The following is a 20,936-nucleotide window of genomic DNA, read 5'->3' on the forward strand; positions in this document are numbered from 1 at the left end:
ACTGGAGTTTTTGTGAGATATCTAATTAACATAAGAAACATTCCAGTGTCAAATTGTCACTGGAATGTTTCCTATGCTAATAGGATTATGTTTCTTATAGAGGAGACATAGATTTGTTAGAAGATAAACCTGAGGTAGGCTAAAATATCTTACTATCCTTAAGTCAAATTTGAACATGGCTCTGGAAGAGAAGGACATGCTTCATCCCCAGGCTTATCCTGTCGGAGACCACCTTAGGGCTGAGGAAAATTGGCCTGTTAAAACTGGGACCAAGGAATAATAGTGTACATGATAAGTGTGGAGCAGACTACACTTCTCATGTAGACTATTATTCCTTCCTGCAGCCCTCACGGAGTCGGCTCCCAATCCCACGACCTTGGCAGCGTGTCCTCCCCTCTTCTCTGCCCTTTTCCTGTGCTCATGTAAGCATGACAAAAACGAGCTCAGAGTCTCTGACAGAAATGCGAGCAAAGCGGCTGAATATTGTGCAGATTTGACAGGTTTTAAAGGTTTCCTAATTGGATTTTTCTGTAATGACTGACATCCAGGTGTCTACTGTGGTTGTACATCTTGCATTAAGAAATGCTTGCTTAAAAGTTTAACTGTGATCCGGAAAAAAATTAAAAAAGCTTTCGCCTGTTGCTGAGTTTTCTTGCGAATTAGACCCCCACCCCCATAAAAAAACCAAACAAAAAAAACAAAATTCAAACATTAAACATAGTTAACAGTGAGGTTTCGTCATTTTTACTTTATCCGCAGTTGGAGAACTTGGTGTACTACAACCGTCTAAAGCACTCCAAAATCGTCATCAGTGACTTCCACCTGGCCAAGCTGGAGAACGGATTAATCAAAGACCCCTGTGGGACACCAGAGTACCTGGGTGAGATTATTAAATATACTAAATCAGATGTAACGTGGACACAGGTTGTGGGTCATTGAAGATGTGTTTTCCTGTGCAGCTCCTGAAGTGGTGGGCAGACAGCGATATGGCAGGCCCGTGGACTGCTGGGCGATAGGAGTCATCACATACATACTGTAAGCTATTTCTTCTTTCGTAAGAGACGGGCATTAGGGACGTGTGATTAAAGTAGAAAATGCAACAAACAAATCAGCCAGAGACCAAAATCAGCTCTAATTAGCGATCTGCAGGCCAAATACTTAAAAATGTGATTTATTTATTTATTTGGTTGTTTTTTTTCTTCCTATTTATTACATGCATTATAATTAAGGACCTTCAGGACTTTGCGCAATAAACACATCAACCGGCAGCCTCTACAAAATGCATTTATTACATAAAGATAAAATAAAATCTGGCAAATTTCACACTCCTAACAGATTTAGGTTCGAGGTAATTTTTTCATTCTACCAACTTGTTTCTTCTGACAGGGAGAAATATGACATTTTGAGTCCTCCCAGAGTCCTGACTCACTGATTTAAATCCAAGCAAAAACATGCAATAAGCTGGTCAGCAATTCTGATAAAGGTCTGATTGCTGTTACGGAAATAAATATTTTTATTTGGGAATAAGTTTTGATATATTTTTTTTAAATAAGATGTAAATAAAAAACGCACAAGTTCTTTTTTTTTTCTTTTTCTTGATTTCCCATTTACATTGTTTCATTATCTTGAGAGAAGCCAGTCTAATATTGGACTTAATTGTACACTTTGGTTTATAACTGGATAAAGTCTTATATTACCTGTATTCTCTTAATCCTCACCTCCACTTTGTTCATGCACTTGGAATAAAATTATTCAGAATTGTTCAATATCAGAATTATTAGGTCAGGCTTTAAAGAACAAAATCAGTATTCGACAGGGAAGCTTGATTTTAATAATAGCATCCTGGGATGTGGTCTATTCAGATTGTACCGATTTGCTAAAACCTTTTCTTTTTTTTTTTCCTACCATAGTCTGTCAGGCAACCCTCCTTTCTACGATGAGACCGACGACGATGACTACGAAAACCACGACAAGAACCTGTTTCGAAAAATCCTCGCGGGCGATTACGAGTTTGACTCTCCGTACTGGGATGAAATCTCTGATTCAGGTACCTCTTATGTAAACGCCTTTCACATTCGGAGGGAACTTTCCTCTCTTTCTTGCCGTTGACTTTTCAAAGCAGTTATGTTGTCACCCTGTCAGGAAGTAAACACTTTTCTCATTGCGTTTCCTCTGTGGGGCTTTCCTCTGACAGCCAAGAACCTGGTTGCTCGTTTGATGGAGGTGGATCAAGACCAGAGACTGACGGCCCAGGAGGCTATAAACCATGAATGGTAGACAGTGTGTCTTTGATGTATTGTGAAGACTCAGTCTAAATACGAGTGATTAGGTCATGCTAACATGATTAAAATGTCTCAAAAGGGCAAAAAGTTTAAAGCATAATAAAAGTAGGCTTAATTATCCTGACCTATTTGGGAAGATTGACTGCTTGTTTGGTCTGCGTAGTTGTTCTGGAGAGGTTTATCCAATAAACTACATTTTTAATTGGCTATACCACGAGCTCTGCTACTAGAATAAGGAGGACCAAATAAAAAAGACACATTAAAATAACCCTTAAATACCAAAATGTTAATAAAGAAGTTTTTCAGCCATAATAATGAGCTGCAACTCATTTTTCCAGCACCTTGTAGCCATAAAAACAGACAGTTCTGCTCTATCGCAAGAGTAACTTGTGGTCTTTTATCTCCCTCTTTGTCCTGCAGGATCTCCGGTGGTGCCGCTTCAGATAAGAACATCAAGGAAAATGTGTGCGCACAGATAGAAAAGAACTTTGCCAGAGCTAAATGGAAGGTGAGCCCTTTTGTCCTCTTCCTCCAGAAACTTGAGTCATTTCAAACTTCAGTTCTGGTTGTAGTGCTTTTTGAAGAATGCTGCTTAGTAGTGCATACAGTGCCCGGCAAAAGCTGTCATACCTCTTGAAATGTTCCACGTTTTGTCACATTACAACCGCAAACTCCAGATGTAGCTGAATTGTATTCCAATGACCAAAACAAAGTAGTTCATAATTTTACTTTAAATGGCACATCCTTTTCTGAGTTTTGGGAGAGAAGTAAAAAAAAAACGAAAAACAAACAAAAGAAGAAACGCAGTAAAGCACAAAGAATATTGACATGTTGCAAGGAGCGCTCCATTTACTCTGTTAGCATGAATAAGACTCAAAGCAATCAACTGTCTTCAGAAAACGTGGTCCTCAGTAACGCCGGAGAAGCTGCAAAGATCCTCAGCTCAGGCTGGAGATTCTGTTGTGAGAACAATTATTCATGTACTCTACATGAAAGAATGCCAAGAAGCAAACAAATGTTAAAAAAATCATAAAAAGCCCTGATTTTACTTTAACACTACCCAAAAGGAGATACAGCAGTGCGCTGGAAAGCAAATTCTTCACATTGCCCATCCACAGCGGAAACATGGGGGTGGCAGCATTATGCTGTGGTAATGCTTCAGGAAGAACAGGAAAGCTCCACATTTTTTTTTATTTGATAAATGGATGTCAGCGAGAAGCTGCGGAAGACTTGAGACTGAACAACAGCTTTAATGGGGTGGCATCAAAGCACACTCATACATTAGCAAATCTAAACTCTAACTGAGAATCTGTGGTAAGGCTTGAAAATGTATGTTCACCGACACTGTTCCTCCAGTCTGTCTCAGATGGAGTTATTTTGCACAGATAAATGGGCAACAGTTTCAGTCTTTAAAAGTGCAAAGCTGGCAAAGACACACCACAAATGACTTGGAGCTCTAATGGTGGTTCTACAAAGTACTGACTAAGGGGGAGTTAAAGAGAGATTAATGTCGCTTACTTTGGATTCAATTTGTTAAAAAAAAAAGTTAATCGTGTCTTTCTCCTACTTTGTAATTGTGGACTACTCTATGATCATAGCTCTCAACTCTCACGCATTGACCGTGTGACACACGCATTTCACTAACTTCACACGCTCACACGCAACACATGGCATTTCTCACGCATAAAAATCACAAAGCCCATCTGGGCTGCGGACGACAAAACTCCGCCTTCTGCTGAGCTGTTTCGGTTTCTTTCCCAGCTTGTGGCCATCAGTAATTCCTGCTGCAGTTCGTGTTAACAGAGCAGCAGGAAGAGTGATCAGAGTTATGAATAATTTTTGTCCTAAACAGTGGTGAAAGTAAGCCGGTACGGTCCTGTACTGCGTATGCAGGAGGGGAGAGGAGGGGGCGTAGCTGCTGCATGGCTGCACGCAGAATCATAAAACAGTTCTGCTAACCAGATGCAGTTTAAAACGCCACTTGGTCTGTTTATAAGTTTCGTTTTTATTAATTCTGCATTTTTTAACTACATCCACCGTATTTCTGTGCCTCAGCGCTTGTTCGTTCGTTATCCGTTCAATAACATAAAACTACTTATTTTTATTCAGTATTATTTGAACATATGTGTGTTTTTGTGTTTTAATCAATTAACTGAAGAATAAAGTATTATTATGTCTCTTTATGTCTACTTCAATGTCTGGTGGGATAAAAATGAGATGGAGTTGATACTCCACTGGCTCTTCCAGGGTCTGGTTAGCCCCGCCCCAAACAAGCCCCGCCCCCACAATTAGCATAATCTCACTCTTAACTTTTGATCAAAGTTGAGAGGTCTGTCTATGATGGTCTCTCGCATCCTATTCCAGTAACGTAGATAAAAGGGGTTTTAACGTGACAAACCTTATCAAGACTCTGGCCAGGAAGGCTCTGTACTGTCAGGCGTAACTTTCATCAAATTCCCATTCCTTCTCTCACAGAAAGCTGTACGAGTCACCACCATCATGAAGAGACTGAGAGCGCCTGAGCATAGCGAGTCGAGGTCCGCCGTCCCCGCGGCGGGGGCACCTGCGGATCCTGCAGCTCCCCTGGCTTCCACCGACCCCTCGACGCCTTCATCGGCTGCCGTGCCGGAGGGCGCCCCCGGAGAAGAGAAGGCCCAACAGGCGCCGCCGACACCAGCCTCGGCCGAGGAGCCAAATGCGGAACCGCAGGCGGCCGAACCCACGGCACGTTGCAACGGGGAAGCTTCCGCTGCACGTCACACAGCTGCTGAGGCGATGGATGAACAGGGTTAAGGCCCCTCATGGTACCGGTCCGGTGTGAACTCTGTCCCCGCCGACTCCTGCACACTGTACATTAGCTGCTAGCATGGTGACACTGACTCTGCTTCTTTCTCACTTGCAGCATTAGCATCATCTCATGAAGGCTGCGTGCTACCTTTCCTGAGTGCTGCCTTTCTTTCTTTTTTTTCTAACATGTATAGCACTTTCACATTTTGTTAAAAAAAAATCAGATATGTCTCCGTCAACTTGAGCTTTAGAGGTGAAATAGGTCAGCTGTCAACCCATTGGCTCACGTCTAAAGGCTGCTTGTCTCTACAAATCGTACTGAGAGTGTAAATAAGTACGCAACATTGCATTAAACATTTATTTCAATACTCTTTAACAAGCCAGCAAGAAATGGGCCCCGTAGGCTACCGTACTAATCTATAAGAGCCGATTCAAACACATGGAGAAAGGTACAGTGCCTGGCTAAACATTCATACCCCTTCAACCTTTCCATACCCTTATCCTTTCAGACTTCAATGCATTTTTGGGGGGATTTTTTCTGGTAGATTAATGCAAAGCAGTGTATAGTTGTGAAAAGCAAGGGAATGACTGTTTTTCAAATTATTTTACACCCAAATATGAGATCTGACCAGTCTTCTTTACAGAATTGCACCAGCTCCATCAGATTAATAGTAAGCATCAATCTCTCTGTTGCAGCTCTGGCTATGTTTAGGGTTGTTATCCTGCCGGAAGCTGAACAACGGCTCCAGTTCCTTTGGCAGGACTTCGTCAAGAACTGTCCCGTTGTTTAGCTCTCTGCATCCTCCCTTTACCTCAGATCAACTTCCCCGTCCCTGCTGAAAAAAAGCCTCTCCACAGCTGATACTGCCACCACCATGTACTGATGCTTTTCCCTACAGGGATGTGCGGTGTTCATTTGAGACCTCCTGTTAAAACTAACATTGTTTTAAATATTGTTTAATCTAACCAGAGCACTTTGTTCCACATGCTTGCCATGTCAGCCTACCTGGCCGATGGCAAACATCACTTCTTACGGTTCCGTCCAAACAATACAGTCGTCTTGCCATTCTTCACTTAAAAGGCAGATATCTGGACAGCACACCAATGGTGGTCCACCCACGACATGCACCTGAGCCGGGGCTCTCTGCATCTTCTTCCTGGCTTTTGTTTGATACATGGCTTCCTTGTCCAACCAGTGTGCTCAGCTGAACGGCCACGTCTTGGTAGGATTCAACCACATCGCTCCTCTGTTCAGATGATGGAATAACCAGCGCTCCATGGGATGGTCAATGCTTCAACTGCGGTTTTATAACCTTACCGTGCTTTGAACTTCTCCACTACTTCATCCCTGGCCTGTCCGCTGTGCTCCTTGGTCTTCACGATGCTGTTTGTTCACTGTGGTTCTCTAACAACCTCTGAGGCCTTCACAGAACAGCTGGATTTATACAGAGAGGAAAAAAAAACACACAGACGGATAGGTGACCTCTGAAGACAGGGGGTTGTGCTGGATTTAATTTAAGGGTATCAGAGTAAAGGGGGGGGAGTGGTGGCCTAGTGGTTAGAGCAGTGCGCTTGCGGTCTGAGATTATTATTATTATTATTATTATTATTATTATTATTATTATTATTATTATTATTATTATTAAAGGACATTGATTATGCTTTCCTGTTTTTTATGCGTAAAGAAAATGTTAAAAACTTGGTAATCTTTCCCTTCCACTTCTGCTTTATGTTAGTCTGATCACATAAAATCCACCCACCCCCCAGAATAAGTACTTCTGCAAGGTCCCTTATAATGCTTCCCTTTCACATGGGAAATACTTGCACCTTTCCGTCCCTTTAATGCCGACTTCCCCTGTTATTGTGCTTTAAACAATGCTGAGATTGGTGGCTGGGGGGTTTCTAAGCCCGGTTCTGTACCTTTGAGTGAGGCAGCTTCACACATAAGCACACAAACACTCTGATCCTTTGCTAAATTGCTCAGGCACCAATCTCCTGGCTGTTAAATGTAAAGAGCCTGTACATAGAGACCTTTGTAGAAGTAGCTAAAAACAGCATGCATTTGTTTTCCATGTATACTCCCACTTAGGGGAAAAAGATGCCTCGTCGCCATTTGCGTCCCGTCGTACGCTGCAGCACCCCTGCCTCTTAGGAGACCCCCGTCCACGCCGGAGTTCTTTTCTAAAGGGCGCTATATCGCTTTACTGCTCTGCCCACAGCGTCCATGCTGTAAGTCACCCAGGAAATACAACAGTTTTTAATCGCATAGCAGTTCTTATGCATCAAAATTATTGGTAGCTTTTTTTTTTTTCTAAACACTCCACATCCTGAAGCCTTTAATAAGCTGATGTCAGTTGTTTTATTTTTCTTGCTCTCCTCTTGCCTGTATTTGCTTTCATTTGATCCTGACATTTGTGCTCTGATGCTGTATCAAATGCCACACATGTCTTAATGTTTGGCTGAAACTGTAAAAAAAAAAAAAAAAAAAAAAAAGACGTCTATTAACCAAGAAAGTTAGGGGCAAGGATTTTTTTTTTTTTAAAGATTTTAGTTAAGGTTCTTCCTTCTATATATATATATATATATATATATATATATATATATATATATATATATATATATATATATATATATATATATATATATATGTTTTATCAACAGTGCCCTCACACTTATGGCAGCCCTGGTAAAGATGTGTAAAAAGCCTTCAAATCTATTCCAATTTTTATTCATAATTTCACAATGAAAAAATCTAGAAAGCTGATCTTAGGTTTGAGTGCATTCGTGCGCTGAGGCAAAAAAAAAGAAAAGAAAAGTGCTCACAGTATGAAATATAATTGTCTTTCTTAGAGGATTACCATTTTACGTACCTTTTGGCAGTGCCACTGTTTAGGCTTCCCACAACTCCAACTGGACAGCTGGGAGCCTTCCCAACAGTTCTCGAGTTTGACGAGATTTTGGATCAATTTTGCTGGTAAAAGATCCCAAGAAGATCCTTTTTTCAGTTTTCTGGTGGAGATATACGTTTGAATTCTCCTGGCATTTCAAAGACCTCGTGATGCCATGTAACCTGACAACAGCCAGCTGCATGTCTCGCTCCGCCTAGCTCCACTCACATACATCTGGGACATCGCTCGTTGAAAGTGATTTCCCCAACCAAATTTTTGGTCTGGCCAATCAGGACGCAGGGCGGGTGTTTCCTGGATGTGACGTAGTGGAGAAGTGACCGTGAGATTCCAACAACAATGGCGGCTCGCATCGAGGAAGCAAGCGTTAGCATTGATGCTGCTATTTCTTCCGTGTTGTCCAATCTACCTAATATTGTTTCATTAAAAGAACATCAGAGAACGCCTCTGAAGGCTTTTGTTGGTGGAAACAATGTTTTCGCCCTTCTCCCGACCGGATTTGGCAAGTTTTGTTTTCCGGGGCGCGGACGCGCAACGCGGACGGTTAGCGGTTAGCGCGAACCATATTAGGAGGCCTTTAGTCCTCGACGCGGTCGGCCCGGGATCGACTCCGACCCGCGGCGCTTTGCCGCCTGTCTTCCCCCCTCTTCCTGTCAGCTCACTGTCAATAAAATGCATGCCACGACAGTGTTTCCTGCTGGAATTTGCTTATGCGAGGCGGACCGACTCGCGGAGCGGGTGGGGGGGGGGTTGGAGGGGGGGTGGACGACACGTTTTACGCGGACCGGCTCGTGGAGCGGAAGGGGGGGGGGGGGGTGTTTGGTGGACGACACGTTTTCCGCGGCCGCCTCGCCAAGATAGCGCTGCGGGAAACCCTGCACTAGAGCCGCAAACACATAAAAAAAAAAAAAAAAAAAAGGTTTTTTTTTCCTGCGTCGCTCTCATCAGCGTCACAGGTTAGCTTCGGTGTGAGTGGTTGAAATAGCACGTCGATAAAGATGACAGACAAGTGGCTTATCCAATCATATGCAAGGAGTTTTGATAAGGCCCAGCCTTCAATAAAGGCAATTCCTATGGAGAGGTCCCAGATGGATGTGAGTGGAGCTAGGCGGAGCGATACATGCATCTGGCTGTTGTCAGGTTAGATGCCATGCACTCTAACAAGGTTCCTCGAGCATGTGGAAGAGAGACCGGCCCGCAGCATCACAGCCCATTTTCCTTGCTTAGCAGTTAGCATGAGGTGCCTTTCCACATCTTCAGCCTTTGTTTCACACCCAAACCCACCGAGAGTGTTTGCTGCTGGAAGGTTCAACTTTAGGCCAAAATCTGACTTGTTTGCTCGTAGGTGATCCATAACTGAGTTTTTATGACAGTCTTAACAAGGATTATCCAACATCTGATGTCTATCAATCAATAAGCAAACAAAGCCTCCAAGTAACAGGGGGCTCCCATAAACAGGGGGGCCATCATTCATTTTATAGCCCCATGACAAAAAATCTAAATCCTCCTAAAAACTCATATAAATATATCTAAATCTTTTCTTTTTGTGGGCCCCTGTTAGTCCGGCACCCCATTTTCCCAAACAACTGATTTGAATGTTGATAGCATCTAGTGTTTGGTGATGGGAATTCCATTTTTTTGTTTTTTTCAAAGAGCATTGTTTTGGCTCCCAAGTGCCTCTCTAATTCTTTAACAGTGATATTTGGAGATTTTTTGAGCCCCACTTTGCTTACCTCCCAACACACACTAAACAAATGTGGGTAAACTGTACGTAGACTGGACTTTTCTCCTCTTTTGTGTGAGATTACATCTACACCAGGGGTGCTGATAAATGCGAAGGGCACCGTGTTTGTTCTTTTGAACCCATTTTCAGTTCATTCTTGATGAACACTAGTAATAACCTCTCCTTTCCTCTCGCTGGTCCACTCAAGCGTCAGTACTGAGCGCCAGGTCCAGATCTCTGTGATCACACCGCATAGAAAAACGGAGCAATATTCGACTGGCTGCAGAAACTGTGATTCCTTGTGTCCTTTCGATACAGTCCACGTAACCTTTAGCAGAAGTCTGTGGTCCTTCGCCGACTGTCAGCGTCACCGACACGCAGAGCCTCCAGCATAAGGTTGATGTCAAATAAATGTGTGTCCATGTGCGTGTAGGTGGCTGTGTGGGCGGCCTGTTCTGACACACACCGAAAATTAGTTGTTTTCGTTTTATTTGCCGGCAACAGAAAGAGAGCAGCTTGGGTGTCAGTGCAATAATCAGATGTCCTGATCTATTTCCAATTGTTAAAGGCTACAAACAATGGCTGATGACAATGCACGTTCTCAAATGAACGTGTGACTGTGCTTATTATTAACTCTTTATGATAGAAAGTCAAGATACAGTTCATTTAATGACAACTTTTTTTTATTGTATTAAACTTGATTGGTTACAGCACTAGTTATTCACATCATATTACCGTATACTTTGGTTTGCTAACAGCTCCTTGCAAATGCATTCAAATCCCTTGAAATCTTTCACTTTTTGTCGCGTACCAACCAAAATGTGTCTTACTGGGATTTTATGTGACAAAACACAAAGTGAAGCTCTAGGGAAATGACTCCGGGCTATTAACGTTTTGTTTTTACAAACAGAAATCTGAGTGTTTTATGCATTTGTTTTAAACCCCTCTGAGTCATTACTTCATAGAATAACATTCTGCGTTCAAAGCTGGAAGTTTTTCTGTACCAGCTTAGCACATCTAGAGAAGATTTTCCCCCCATTCGTATACCTCAGCCTCCGGCATATAGAAGGAAATATATGAGAATAGTCATTTTTCAAGTCTCACCACATATCCCTAATTGAATTTAGGTCTGGACTTTGACTAGGTCATTCAAACACATGAATATGATTTAACAAACCGTTCCATTGCAGCTCTGGTTGTATGTTTAGGGTTGTTGTCGTGCTGGAAGGTGAACCTCTGCCACGGTCTCAAATCCAATGAAGCCACTTTATTGAGCTCCATCCATGTTTTCATCACTTCCCTGTGCATGGTGAAGAAAAGCCTCCTCGCAGCATGGTAAATGGTAAATGGCTTGTACTGGTATAGCACTTTTAACCAGTCTGACGACCTACACTACAGTTCAGTCATTCACCCATTCACACCCTGACGGTGGTGAGCAATGGTTTTAGCCACAGCTGCCCTGGGGCAGACTGACAGAGGTGAGCACGATCAAACCACCACCATCTGTCACTGTGGCCTTGGTGGGTTCAGCATAATGTGCAGTGCTGGTTTTTTACCACATGTAGTGTGTCGCACGAAGGCCACAAGGCTCAGCTTTGGTCTTATCCAACAAGAGCACATTCTACCACGTTTATTGTGTCCCCTATACAGCTTTTGACAAATTTGAAATTGGACTATTTTTTGTCTCATCAATAGTGGCTTTCTTCTTTCCATACTTTGATAAAGGCCAGATACGTGGAGTGCTACCAAAGGATGTCCTGTCAACAGGATCTCCCACCTGACCAGGTTTTGCCATATACCTCTTCAGACAGAGCTCTGTGAAATGTTCAAATTTAAGTTTTATAACCTCCATTCAAGGGTTCATTATTACAACTTGCACACATATTTGGCAGAATTTTTATGCAGACTGCCCTTCCTGACCCAATTGGGAATCGAACCCAGGTCCCCCGGAGGAACAACGTTGCTTTGCAACCCAGCCCTGCTTTAAAGGTCTCCGCTGCATGTCTGCTGTGTTCCTCGGTCTTCCCCACGCTGATTGTGTAATGTTTTCTAAAGAAAACCTCTGAGGCCTTCAAAGAGCATCTCATCACACTTCAGAACTACTTTGTGTTCAACTAACCTGTAAAAAACCCAACACGATAGACTGGATTTTGTGGCTGTAATGTGACAAAACATGAAATAAATTCCCACAGGGTGAATACTTTTGCAAGGTGCTGTAACTAAAATAGTTTTTTTATTTAAAAAAAAGGCTTAATGAGAATCCATCAGAGGATTAATGTATTTCTGATCACGTTGTTTTATGGTCAAATGTGTTTGATGTGAAATAAACACTGTTACACTCTGAAGCACTGATTTTTTCCCCCCCTGAGACATTTCTCTCTGTATTTCTCCGTTTGTTTTGCCCCGCTCCAACAGATGTTGCTGTTCATGTGATGTTTGCCAGGACCGGAGGTCACCCGCCGCTCCCGTCCTGCATTTTTGTAAGCTCTGTAATGTACTCGTTGACTGACTTGATGACTTTAATAGTAATAAAAACTGATTCCGTCTCTTTGCTTGGGTCCTCTCATTTCCCCTCCCAGGGAGCCGTTTTCAAACCAGTGCCGATTCTTTCTGGAGAAATGTGGGAAACAGCCTGCGTCATCGCAGCTCTGCTTCTGCCCTCTAACCAGGAGGAGAGCATCTGTGTTGCGCTCGCTCAATTAGCACAGGCTTAGCAGCCATCCTTGTGGGGTGCGAACTCGCATTTCCAAAAGTCCCAGCAGTGCCATTTGGCGACACTTTCCGGGATGCTTGAATCATGTCAGAATATTAACACAGAGACCTGATTCCCTGGGATCTCTGGGGTTGAATTAGGCCTCCTCTTGGGAGCCGTTCCGTTTTGCGGCCATTGTGCAATGTTATGCAGCCATCCACACTGTAAGCGCTGCTGCAGGGGACCTGGGCTCTGTCTCGGTGCCAATGGACGGCTTCATTAGGAGTGTTATGGTGAGAGGAGGACCTTTGCCTGGTTCTCTTCAGCCAGCAGAGATGAAAACCCACCAATCAGGATCTGTCCTGCCTAAAGGTAAAAGCAAACTTTACAACAAACTGGCATTATTTATTATGTCAATCCTATATTTTTTTATTACAACTTTTTGTTTTAGTAGCGAGTTTGATCTCTTTTAATTTTATTTCAAAAACACAATATATATTGTATAGGTGGATTTATGTGTCTTATATGTCTTAATATAAGACACATAAATAACATAACATAACATAATATAAGTCTTATGTGTCTTATATTATGTCTTGTTTATGAAGTCTAAGTTTTAGCCATTTAAACTACATCAAAACTACTGATTAAGAATGAATAAACCTATTTATTAATTATTTTTGAATGAATGTGCGTTAATCAAACTAGTATTATAGTTGACCACTATGAGTTTCAGGTGTTAAAGATTATTGGATTACAGATACTGGAGCTGCAGAAAGCCATTAACGGGAAAAAGCGGATAACTCAAAGCGGACGGCAAGGACGTCACAGATGAAGCATGGATAAACTAATGGACAGTAATCTCTGGGTAGAATGGACACGAGGATAAGCCTGGTACTGAGGCTATTTCACAGTCTGACGGTGAAATAGATGACATGGGAGGCATCGACCAATCCCTGTCCTTGCTGATCCATATAAGCTGACGTAACCAAGAGTTTGTCACGCTGAACTTCCTGATTTTACCCTTCCTGTGTTGTGTCTGTGTATGAGAGACCAGTGCTGAAGCTGTATCATTCCTCTGGCTTCTTAGATTAAATATAAGTATAGTTTATGTTTCAAGAGTCATTTTCTTACTAAAGAAGTCTATAATAAAGAAGACCACTTTAACAGGTTAAAGAACATGACAGGACTGCAACAGGGTATGGCTAAATCAAACACAAGCAAATTGTAAATATACAAAATAAATGCATAAATCTGGCTATGGCTAACTGCTGATGTGTTACTTTTTTTTTAACAATATTGCATACGTTTTATTTTCATGCCGTTCATTTTTTTCTTTGTGAAGACGTCACACCTCATCTTGATTTGAATGTCCTGCATAAAATTTACTAAATCTAAATGAATGGAAATTTCTCGTGTAATTAAAATGCATAAATCCAACAGATTGGGCCACAAGTTGCAGGAAACTTGAGCGGATGCATAGAATTAACGTGTGATCTTTGTCAAACAATGGGGAAATGTAGCACTAATAAAATCTAAAGCTGCTGGTATTTTACAGTACACTGGCTGCATCACATCCTCCAGAGTATGACTTCATTCCAGACAGCAGGGAATGGTGTACCCGGCGGCACGTAATGTTATTGTGTCCTCCGTCAAATTCCTGTAGAAGGAAGGAAGGTTTTCTGATCAGTACTATTGATTTTTCACCTGAGGGCAGGGGCTGCCATCAATCCTGCACCACCATCACTCATCCAGTCGGTGAGTCGGATCGGGTGGGGTCTGTCTACCAGGGAATATGTTTAGGGATTTATCTACGTGCATTTTAAATAAATACATGAAGAATTTCATTTACCGGAGCTATAAGTAAGATATTTACTGTAAAATCAACCTAAATCATTGTCATTGTCACCTGGGATGGAGGTAACATTCCCTGTAAACAACCGGTCCTCTCCATTAACAATGTCTTTGTCATGATTTTCTCCTTTCAAACACAGAGGTAGCCTACGGTGAGGAACTACTTCGATTCAGAGTGTAGCCCGTGTTTACTTTACACTACATTCTTTCGTTCACACACGGATCGGGGTGCGCTAAGTTGTAGCATCTTTTAACTTTTAGATTTCTATAATCGACCCTCAGAAATACTGGTTAAAGTCAAACCAAATGATGTGTAAACAGTTACACCAGTTTTTTTGTTTAAATTTTAAGCTTGTTTCATTAGCTGTTTTTAAGGTAGCCCATCAACTGACAAGACAACAGGTAATATGCTCAGAGGACCACAATTCAAGTACTAAAATGCTTTTTAATTTTGTTGTCAGTACCAAAGCTTCTGCAATATATCTGCTTTGCACTGATCGCCTGTTTGTGTCCTGAAAATGCACAAAGCCTCCATGGTCCAACAATGAATAGTAATTTCTGTCTAAATTATAACAGATTTACATTTAATACTGTGTGACATAAGATGTTTTGAAGAAAGCAGGCAGGGATGGACTCCCACTTTATCTGGATGCCACAAGTAAACAGAGTAAATAGCCACTGAGAAAAGGGATGATACTGCCCTCTGGTGGACAGGGATTACACAATCTCCTGAGTAATCTGAACGCAGTTTGTCTGCACCAAAGACTCTAAAATCTTATAGAGTAGCTAAAACTTACTAATCCTTATTAAACATGACAGTGATGTTACATATTTGACACTAAAATTTAAATCCTATCAGATGCCAAAGCCTATTTGCACAGTTTTTATCTTCTCATGAAGTGTTGTCGGGGCATTCAACTTGAACATTAGGTTTTATTTTGCATGGTTAATTCTTTTCTAACATGTCCTGTCTGGCAGTGTAGCATTAAGAATTGCTGTTTTAATACCAAACACAGCCCATACTGTTTTCACTGTAGTGCTCTGCTGGTGAAAAATAAATCAGATCAAGATCTGAGATATAAGAAGAAGCGAGAGAGATATAAAAAAGAACAGCAAAATCATCCAAAAAAAGTTTCACAGGTACAAACAGCCAACGCATCGTTAACATCACTGAAAAATATGTAGTACTATTAAATGCAAGATGTATAAAGTGACCGCCAAAGCTAATTATAGGGTTCAACTGTATAGAAGTGAATCTGTAAACTCCTTTGATCCAAGCACCTGTAGGTGTTTGAGAGTCCGCTTGTGTATGTCAGGCTTATCCATAAGAAAAATGTTCAATAGTGGATGTGAGGAACCAAAGACCTGCCCCCCAGAGCACCAAGGCAGAGCACAAGAGCCCAAGAGGGACCAACATAGGGATAGCTGCCTCCCTTATCCCAGGGAATAGCTGAGGGGAGTCCGAGGAAACCTCCCAGCAGCCACAGAGTCCCCAGGAGCAGCAGCGAATTTATCAGCCTAATTGTATTTGTTATTATTATTTTTTTTACCTAAAAAAACTCTTTTTAATATGTCAGATTTTGACTAAACCTGACTGACGTATCGTTTAAAAAACAACACTGAAAATGGACTAGCAAATTTTGAGAAATTAATGCTAAGGGAAATGAATCTTATTTTCACTAGACAGACATTCACTGCTTTAAATTGAAAAGGTTTAAAAATTCAGATTCTGGGGATGCTCACTTTCTTCTAGAACCTTTAAATTAATTTTGTTTACCAACAATGATGCATTATTTCATTTATGGCTTGCAGTGACACTTAACTTTCATGCAACATCTTTAGAAATACCCTACACCATTTCATTGATTTATTTTGGGAACGTCTTATTGACTACAGTATCATCAATGAACCATACAAATAAGCAAACTAAAAAATTGTACACAACAAATAACTCTTGGTTCCACTCTTTATTAACAAGCAAAACAAAACAAATACCAATTTAAAATGTAGTAATAATCCATAAAATTGTAAAGAAATAATTGTAAAAATGTATGTAGTGATAAAGACTTTAATAAAACGATTAATTATAGAAGTTTAAACTATTTATGATATGATATTTTTATTTATTTATGGTAAGCAGATAAAAAAACTAAGAAAGCTTATTAAGTATATCATTAAGCTATTAAAAATATAATAACATTCAAAATAAAATGTACTTTAATAGTCAAGCAACATGGCAGGACAAGGTGTTGTTCAAATCTAAACGTAAAAGTTGTGTTTTCTATTTACCGTCAACCGTTGCAACATGAATTGCTGTCCTCAGGTCTTCTGGGTCTCTCATCTCTTCTCAGTCCAGAGACGAGAAAACGGAGGCCTCGGTTATGAAATTACCTTCATACTCGGTTTACTGCTTTAAATCTGAGTTGGTAATTTTTAAATCGAGGAACACTGAAAGTTCAGTCCAACCTGTAAACAAGCCAGGTTCAATATTGTAGCTGGAAGGAGTTGGGGCTCTGCAATGATTACAAAGAGGCAGGAGGGGGCAGTGTTGCTCACTCTTTCCTCCAATTTATTTAGAGCAGGTTCTGGTGGTCAGTAGGAGCTTCTCCCACAGTTTCCCCTGAGACTCATCCTTGTGTGGTCAAACTGGGAGAGAGGCTGACAAAATAAAAAGTCATTGTTGCTCATATAATGTGTGAAAAGGCCTTTAGAAGGCCTAACTGCTGATTAGTCCCAGGTTATGTGTGTCAATTCTTCAGTTCTTCCATGAACTGAGCTCAGTGTTTAACCCTGGCCACGTTTGTGGGTCTGAAGAAAGAAGCAGCCTGATGCCAAAGCCTCTGCTCTGACAATGCAGCCACTGTCCAGCTGCTAGGCCTCTGTGTGTGTGTGTGAGGGAGTCACATTACAGATATCAACCACAGTCTCTTCACTGCTTCTACGCGCCAGATCTGACTCAATGATAGCATTGAGCTCAGTTTCAACAAATGAAATTTTAGCTGAATGATCTCAGAAATGTCCCAGCTTGACATGTCGTCATGTCACATTTCGGGCTAGAGGTAAATTCCTACACATCACTATGAATTTCCTCTGTGCTGGGATGAGTGAGGGGCAGAAGTCCCTGATCAGATTCAAACGGGTCAGTCATTTTTAAGCTCTGCCACAGGCTGTCGATACAATTAGGTCTGAAATGAACTGAATCGAGATCACCATCTGCCCATGACCCTGCAGTGGTACGCGAGTATAGAGAAAAAGTTAGTGACGAGATGGATTCTCCAAATACGTAAAAGCTAATACAAACATACTGGTACAGACATATTTGTGTACCAAAATATTCAGGGGTCACTTGCACACGGACTATCAGAATCAGAATCAGAAATACTTTAATAATCCCAGAGGGAAATTGTTGTATCAGTACAATCGCCATAACAAACAAACAAACATCACAAACATTTCAGGGGGAGACGATTTACTGAGGCCTTGCTGCCAAGGACAACCGCCTTACACGGTGCCCACATGGCGCTGCCATTACTCTGTGAAAAGATAGAGGCAACAAAAAGGAAGGTGTGAGGGAAAAAAACATAACTCATACTTTATTCTATAACAGGATACAGTTTGAGATATCAAAAACCTCTTGCTCAAAAAGCACAAATAAGACGAGACACATATAGCAGAAGGTAAACATTTGAGACTAGTCGCGTGTAAGTTCATCAGTTTATATGAGCATCAGTTATGTGTGTCTGTTTGGGTGAAAGTGTTTATATTTCCATGAACGCTCTCCAGAGGCCTTTGTCCTTGATGTTATCAGCCGGCCAACAGTTCAGAAAGCATCCGCAGGTGTCAGCGGGGAAGGAGGGACCGGGGGGGGAGTTCTGAGCACTCTCCGCCATAACCATCCAGGAGTAGAGATAGGGAGGGCATAAACCAAATATGTTATTTGTTGTGAGACAAGCTGCCCTGATTTTCCTGTCAGCTTTAAGTATCCTGAATCCAAACATGCAAACGTTTCAAACATTCAGGAATGACAAAGTCGAAAGACACACCGTTTTCCATCCAAGAATATAGGGTGTATCCCACAACAACTAGGCCAAGTTACACCGTATGCCCTACCTGATGCAATGGGGATTCAAACCCCCGGTCCCTCTTTTCAAAGATTTGGACTTAGCCTGCTAAACCACCGCAGAGGAGTGGCAAATATTCAGGATGATGAAAGGAAAGACAACAAACCAGAACCTTAAACAGAATTATTTTTACAGATAGCAGCACGAGTAAAAAAGAACACTACTACCTGTAGTGAAAACCCTTTTTTTTCAAATCAGAATAATTTAGAAATAAAGATAACAACGCATAACTGCTATTGTTCTCAAGTACATTAGACCTTAAACATTCTGGCACGTAAGCTGAATTTATGTAGATTTGTTTAGCCAGATTTTAAGAGCTTAAAAACACTAAAGGAATCGTTTGTTTTTATTTCCTTTGACAACTTATTTCAGTGAACTTCTGCACTGTACAAGAACCTCCTCCCGATCTCACGTTTTTTTTTATCTTACAACAGGCCTTCCTCGCAAATTCTTTAAAATGTCGCAGCCTCTGAACCTGTAACTGACAGACTGCATGTTTGGTGGGAATCTCTGAAACTGTTTTAGAACAGTTCAGATCTTAACTTTCAGTGCCTCAATAAAACGCATCATGTCTGATTCTACTGATTTAATATTTTGGAGACCCCAAAGCTCTGTTTTAGGACCATCCATCCATCCATCCATCCATCCATCCATTCATCCATCCATCTTCTAACACGTCTATTCCTTGTGGGGTTGTGAGGGGTGCTGGTGTCTATCTCCAGCTGTCAATGGGCGAGAGGCGGGGTACACCCTGGACAGGTGTCTATCACAGGGCTGTTTTAGGAACATTTCTTTTTTCTTTTTTTTGCAATGCAAGCTCTCCTTGGACGGATCATCAAGATATTTCTTAAAATATCCAATTTCTTTTATGCAGACGACATGCTGTTGTACTGCTCCTTCAAACATTCTTGAAATACAACAAAAGAATCAAATCTTCTGAAAAAAAAAAATGCTTCCTTTAACAGAACTCTGAGAAGATCGAGTATCTCATCATTGCCTTGGAGAACATGGTTGCTCTGGTCAGGAAACAGATTGGACGTCGGAATTCGGGTCGCTTGAAAGCCAAAAATAAAGAATTTATGTGTATTTTTCAAGCAACCAATCTCACTTAAAGATCACTTAAAAATATAATGTCCACAATCTTTTTTTTATAATTAAATACACATTTCCTAATTAAACAAAGTTGGTGTCAAAACAGGAGCTTGAGAGGATTTTTCTCCTCTCGTCTATATGGTGACATTATCAACAAAATGCTCTTGATCACCTTCAGTTAAAAGCTCTGCAGCAAGATTCTCAAGCGGAACAAAGAGAAGAGCTCATCTTCACCCTGTCTTAATGTCTGCACTGGTTACAGGTGCATTTTAAAATCCTGACTTTAATGCTTCAACTTAAGCCCTCAAGTCTTTAAACCAATCATCTACTTGTAGCCCTTGGACCAGATGTAAAACTTGAGGGGATTGCGGTTTCCACAGTGTTGTATGTAAAGAGCAGCCGAAGACATTTTTCATCAAATCTGCTTTTCCTTAAGAATTTTTTCAATACCTTTAATTTTTTTTTAACTATCTACATGATTACATTTTTTTATCATGTTTAAATTAAACATGATTAGATGTTCTAATTGTTATGGTCTTTTGAAGAACTTTATATTAATCTCTGAAAGGTGTTGTATATACAAAACTATGCTCACTTTTATTTAGCTCCATTCATTTCCCATCAACTCTGACCAGCTTCCACATCCTTGCTAAGGAAAAGCCGCCCACAGCATGATGTTGCCAACACCATGATTAGATTAGATTAGATTCAACTTTATTGTCGTTACACAAGTACAGGTACAAGTCAACAAAATGCAGTTTAGGTCGAACCAGAAGTGCAATAGCAGCAAGTGCAGGATATACAATGGTTCCATAAGTACAGGACATGGATATGTACTGAATAAATATAGAGATGAATACTATTATAAGCAGAATTTTACTGATAGATTTACAAGGGGATGGTGTTTTTTTACACTGATGTTCAATGCTAGCTTTCTGCCACACTTATAGCATAATGTCTGTGGCTGTTCTGATCAAACAAGCATCATGATGCCAAACTCTGCTCTGACAATGCGGCCCCTGTCCGGCTGCTCTGCTTCTATGTTCATGTCTTTGTGTGTGTGTGTGTGTGTGTGTGTGACACATCATAGATATCATCTACAGTCTCTTCGCTGCCACGGAGCACCAGATCTGACTCAGTGATAACACTCGGCAGAGTTTAACAAATGAACCTTCTGCCGAACAATGTTAGAAATACCACAACCTGGCATGCTGCCATGTGACATGTCAGCGGCTCAGCGTAGAGAAAAATCCCTGCTCTACACCATAGCACACATTTCTGCTGTGATGGGAAGAATGGTGCTCAGAAATCCCTGATCGGGTTCCGATTGGTCATCCTTTGTGGTGGAGAGCTTTGAACTTCCTGACTGGGCTTCAGCTTGTTGGTTTCCGGCCAGCAGTCTGCCGAGATCTGGACGCGATGACACGGATATCATTTTAAAAGCCACGAGGGAGAAGCTGAATTCAAATTCTTTTGGAG

The 20,936-nt window shown here is 41.3% G+C and overlaps 1 protein-coding gene across 1 annotated transcript in view; it reads left to right on the plus strand.

The window, feature by feature from the left end:
• camkvb (CaM kinase-like vesicle-associated b) overlaps window positions 1-6,641 on the plus strand; it is a 63,164-nt gene extending 56,523 nt beyond the window's left edge. Inside the window, exons 6-11 of the mRNA XM_036124601.1 lie at window positions 760-880; window positions 960-1,035; window positions 1,911-2,047; window positions 2,195-2,273; window positions 2,703-2,790; window positions 4,758-6,641. Coding sequence (XP_035980494.1) covers window positions 760-880; window positions 960-1,035; window positions 1,911-2,047; window positions 2,195-2,273; window positions 2,703-2,790; window positions 4,758-5,075 — 819 coding nt within the window. The 3' untranslated portion in view covers window positions 5,076-6,641. The remainder of the gene's footprint in view (window positions 1-759; window positions 881-959; window positions 1,036-1,910; window positions 2,048-2,194; window positions 2,274-2,702; window positions 2,791-4,757) is intronic.
• The last annotated feature ends 14,295 nt before the right edge of the window (window positions 6,642-20,936 follow it).

Source organism: Fundulus heteroclitus, chromosome 20, assembly GCF_011125445.2.
Source record: "Fundulus heteroclitus isolate FHET01 chromosome 20, MU-UCD_Fhet_4.1, whole genome shotgun sequence".
Lineage (NCBI taxonomy): Eukaryota > Metazoa > Chordata > Actinopteri > Cyprinodontiformes > Fundulidae > Fundulus > Fundulus heteroclitus.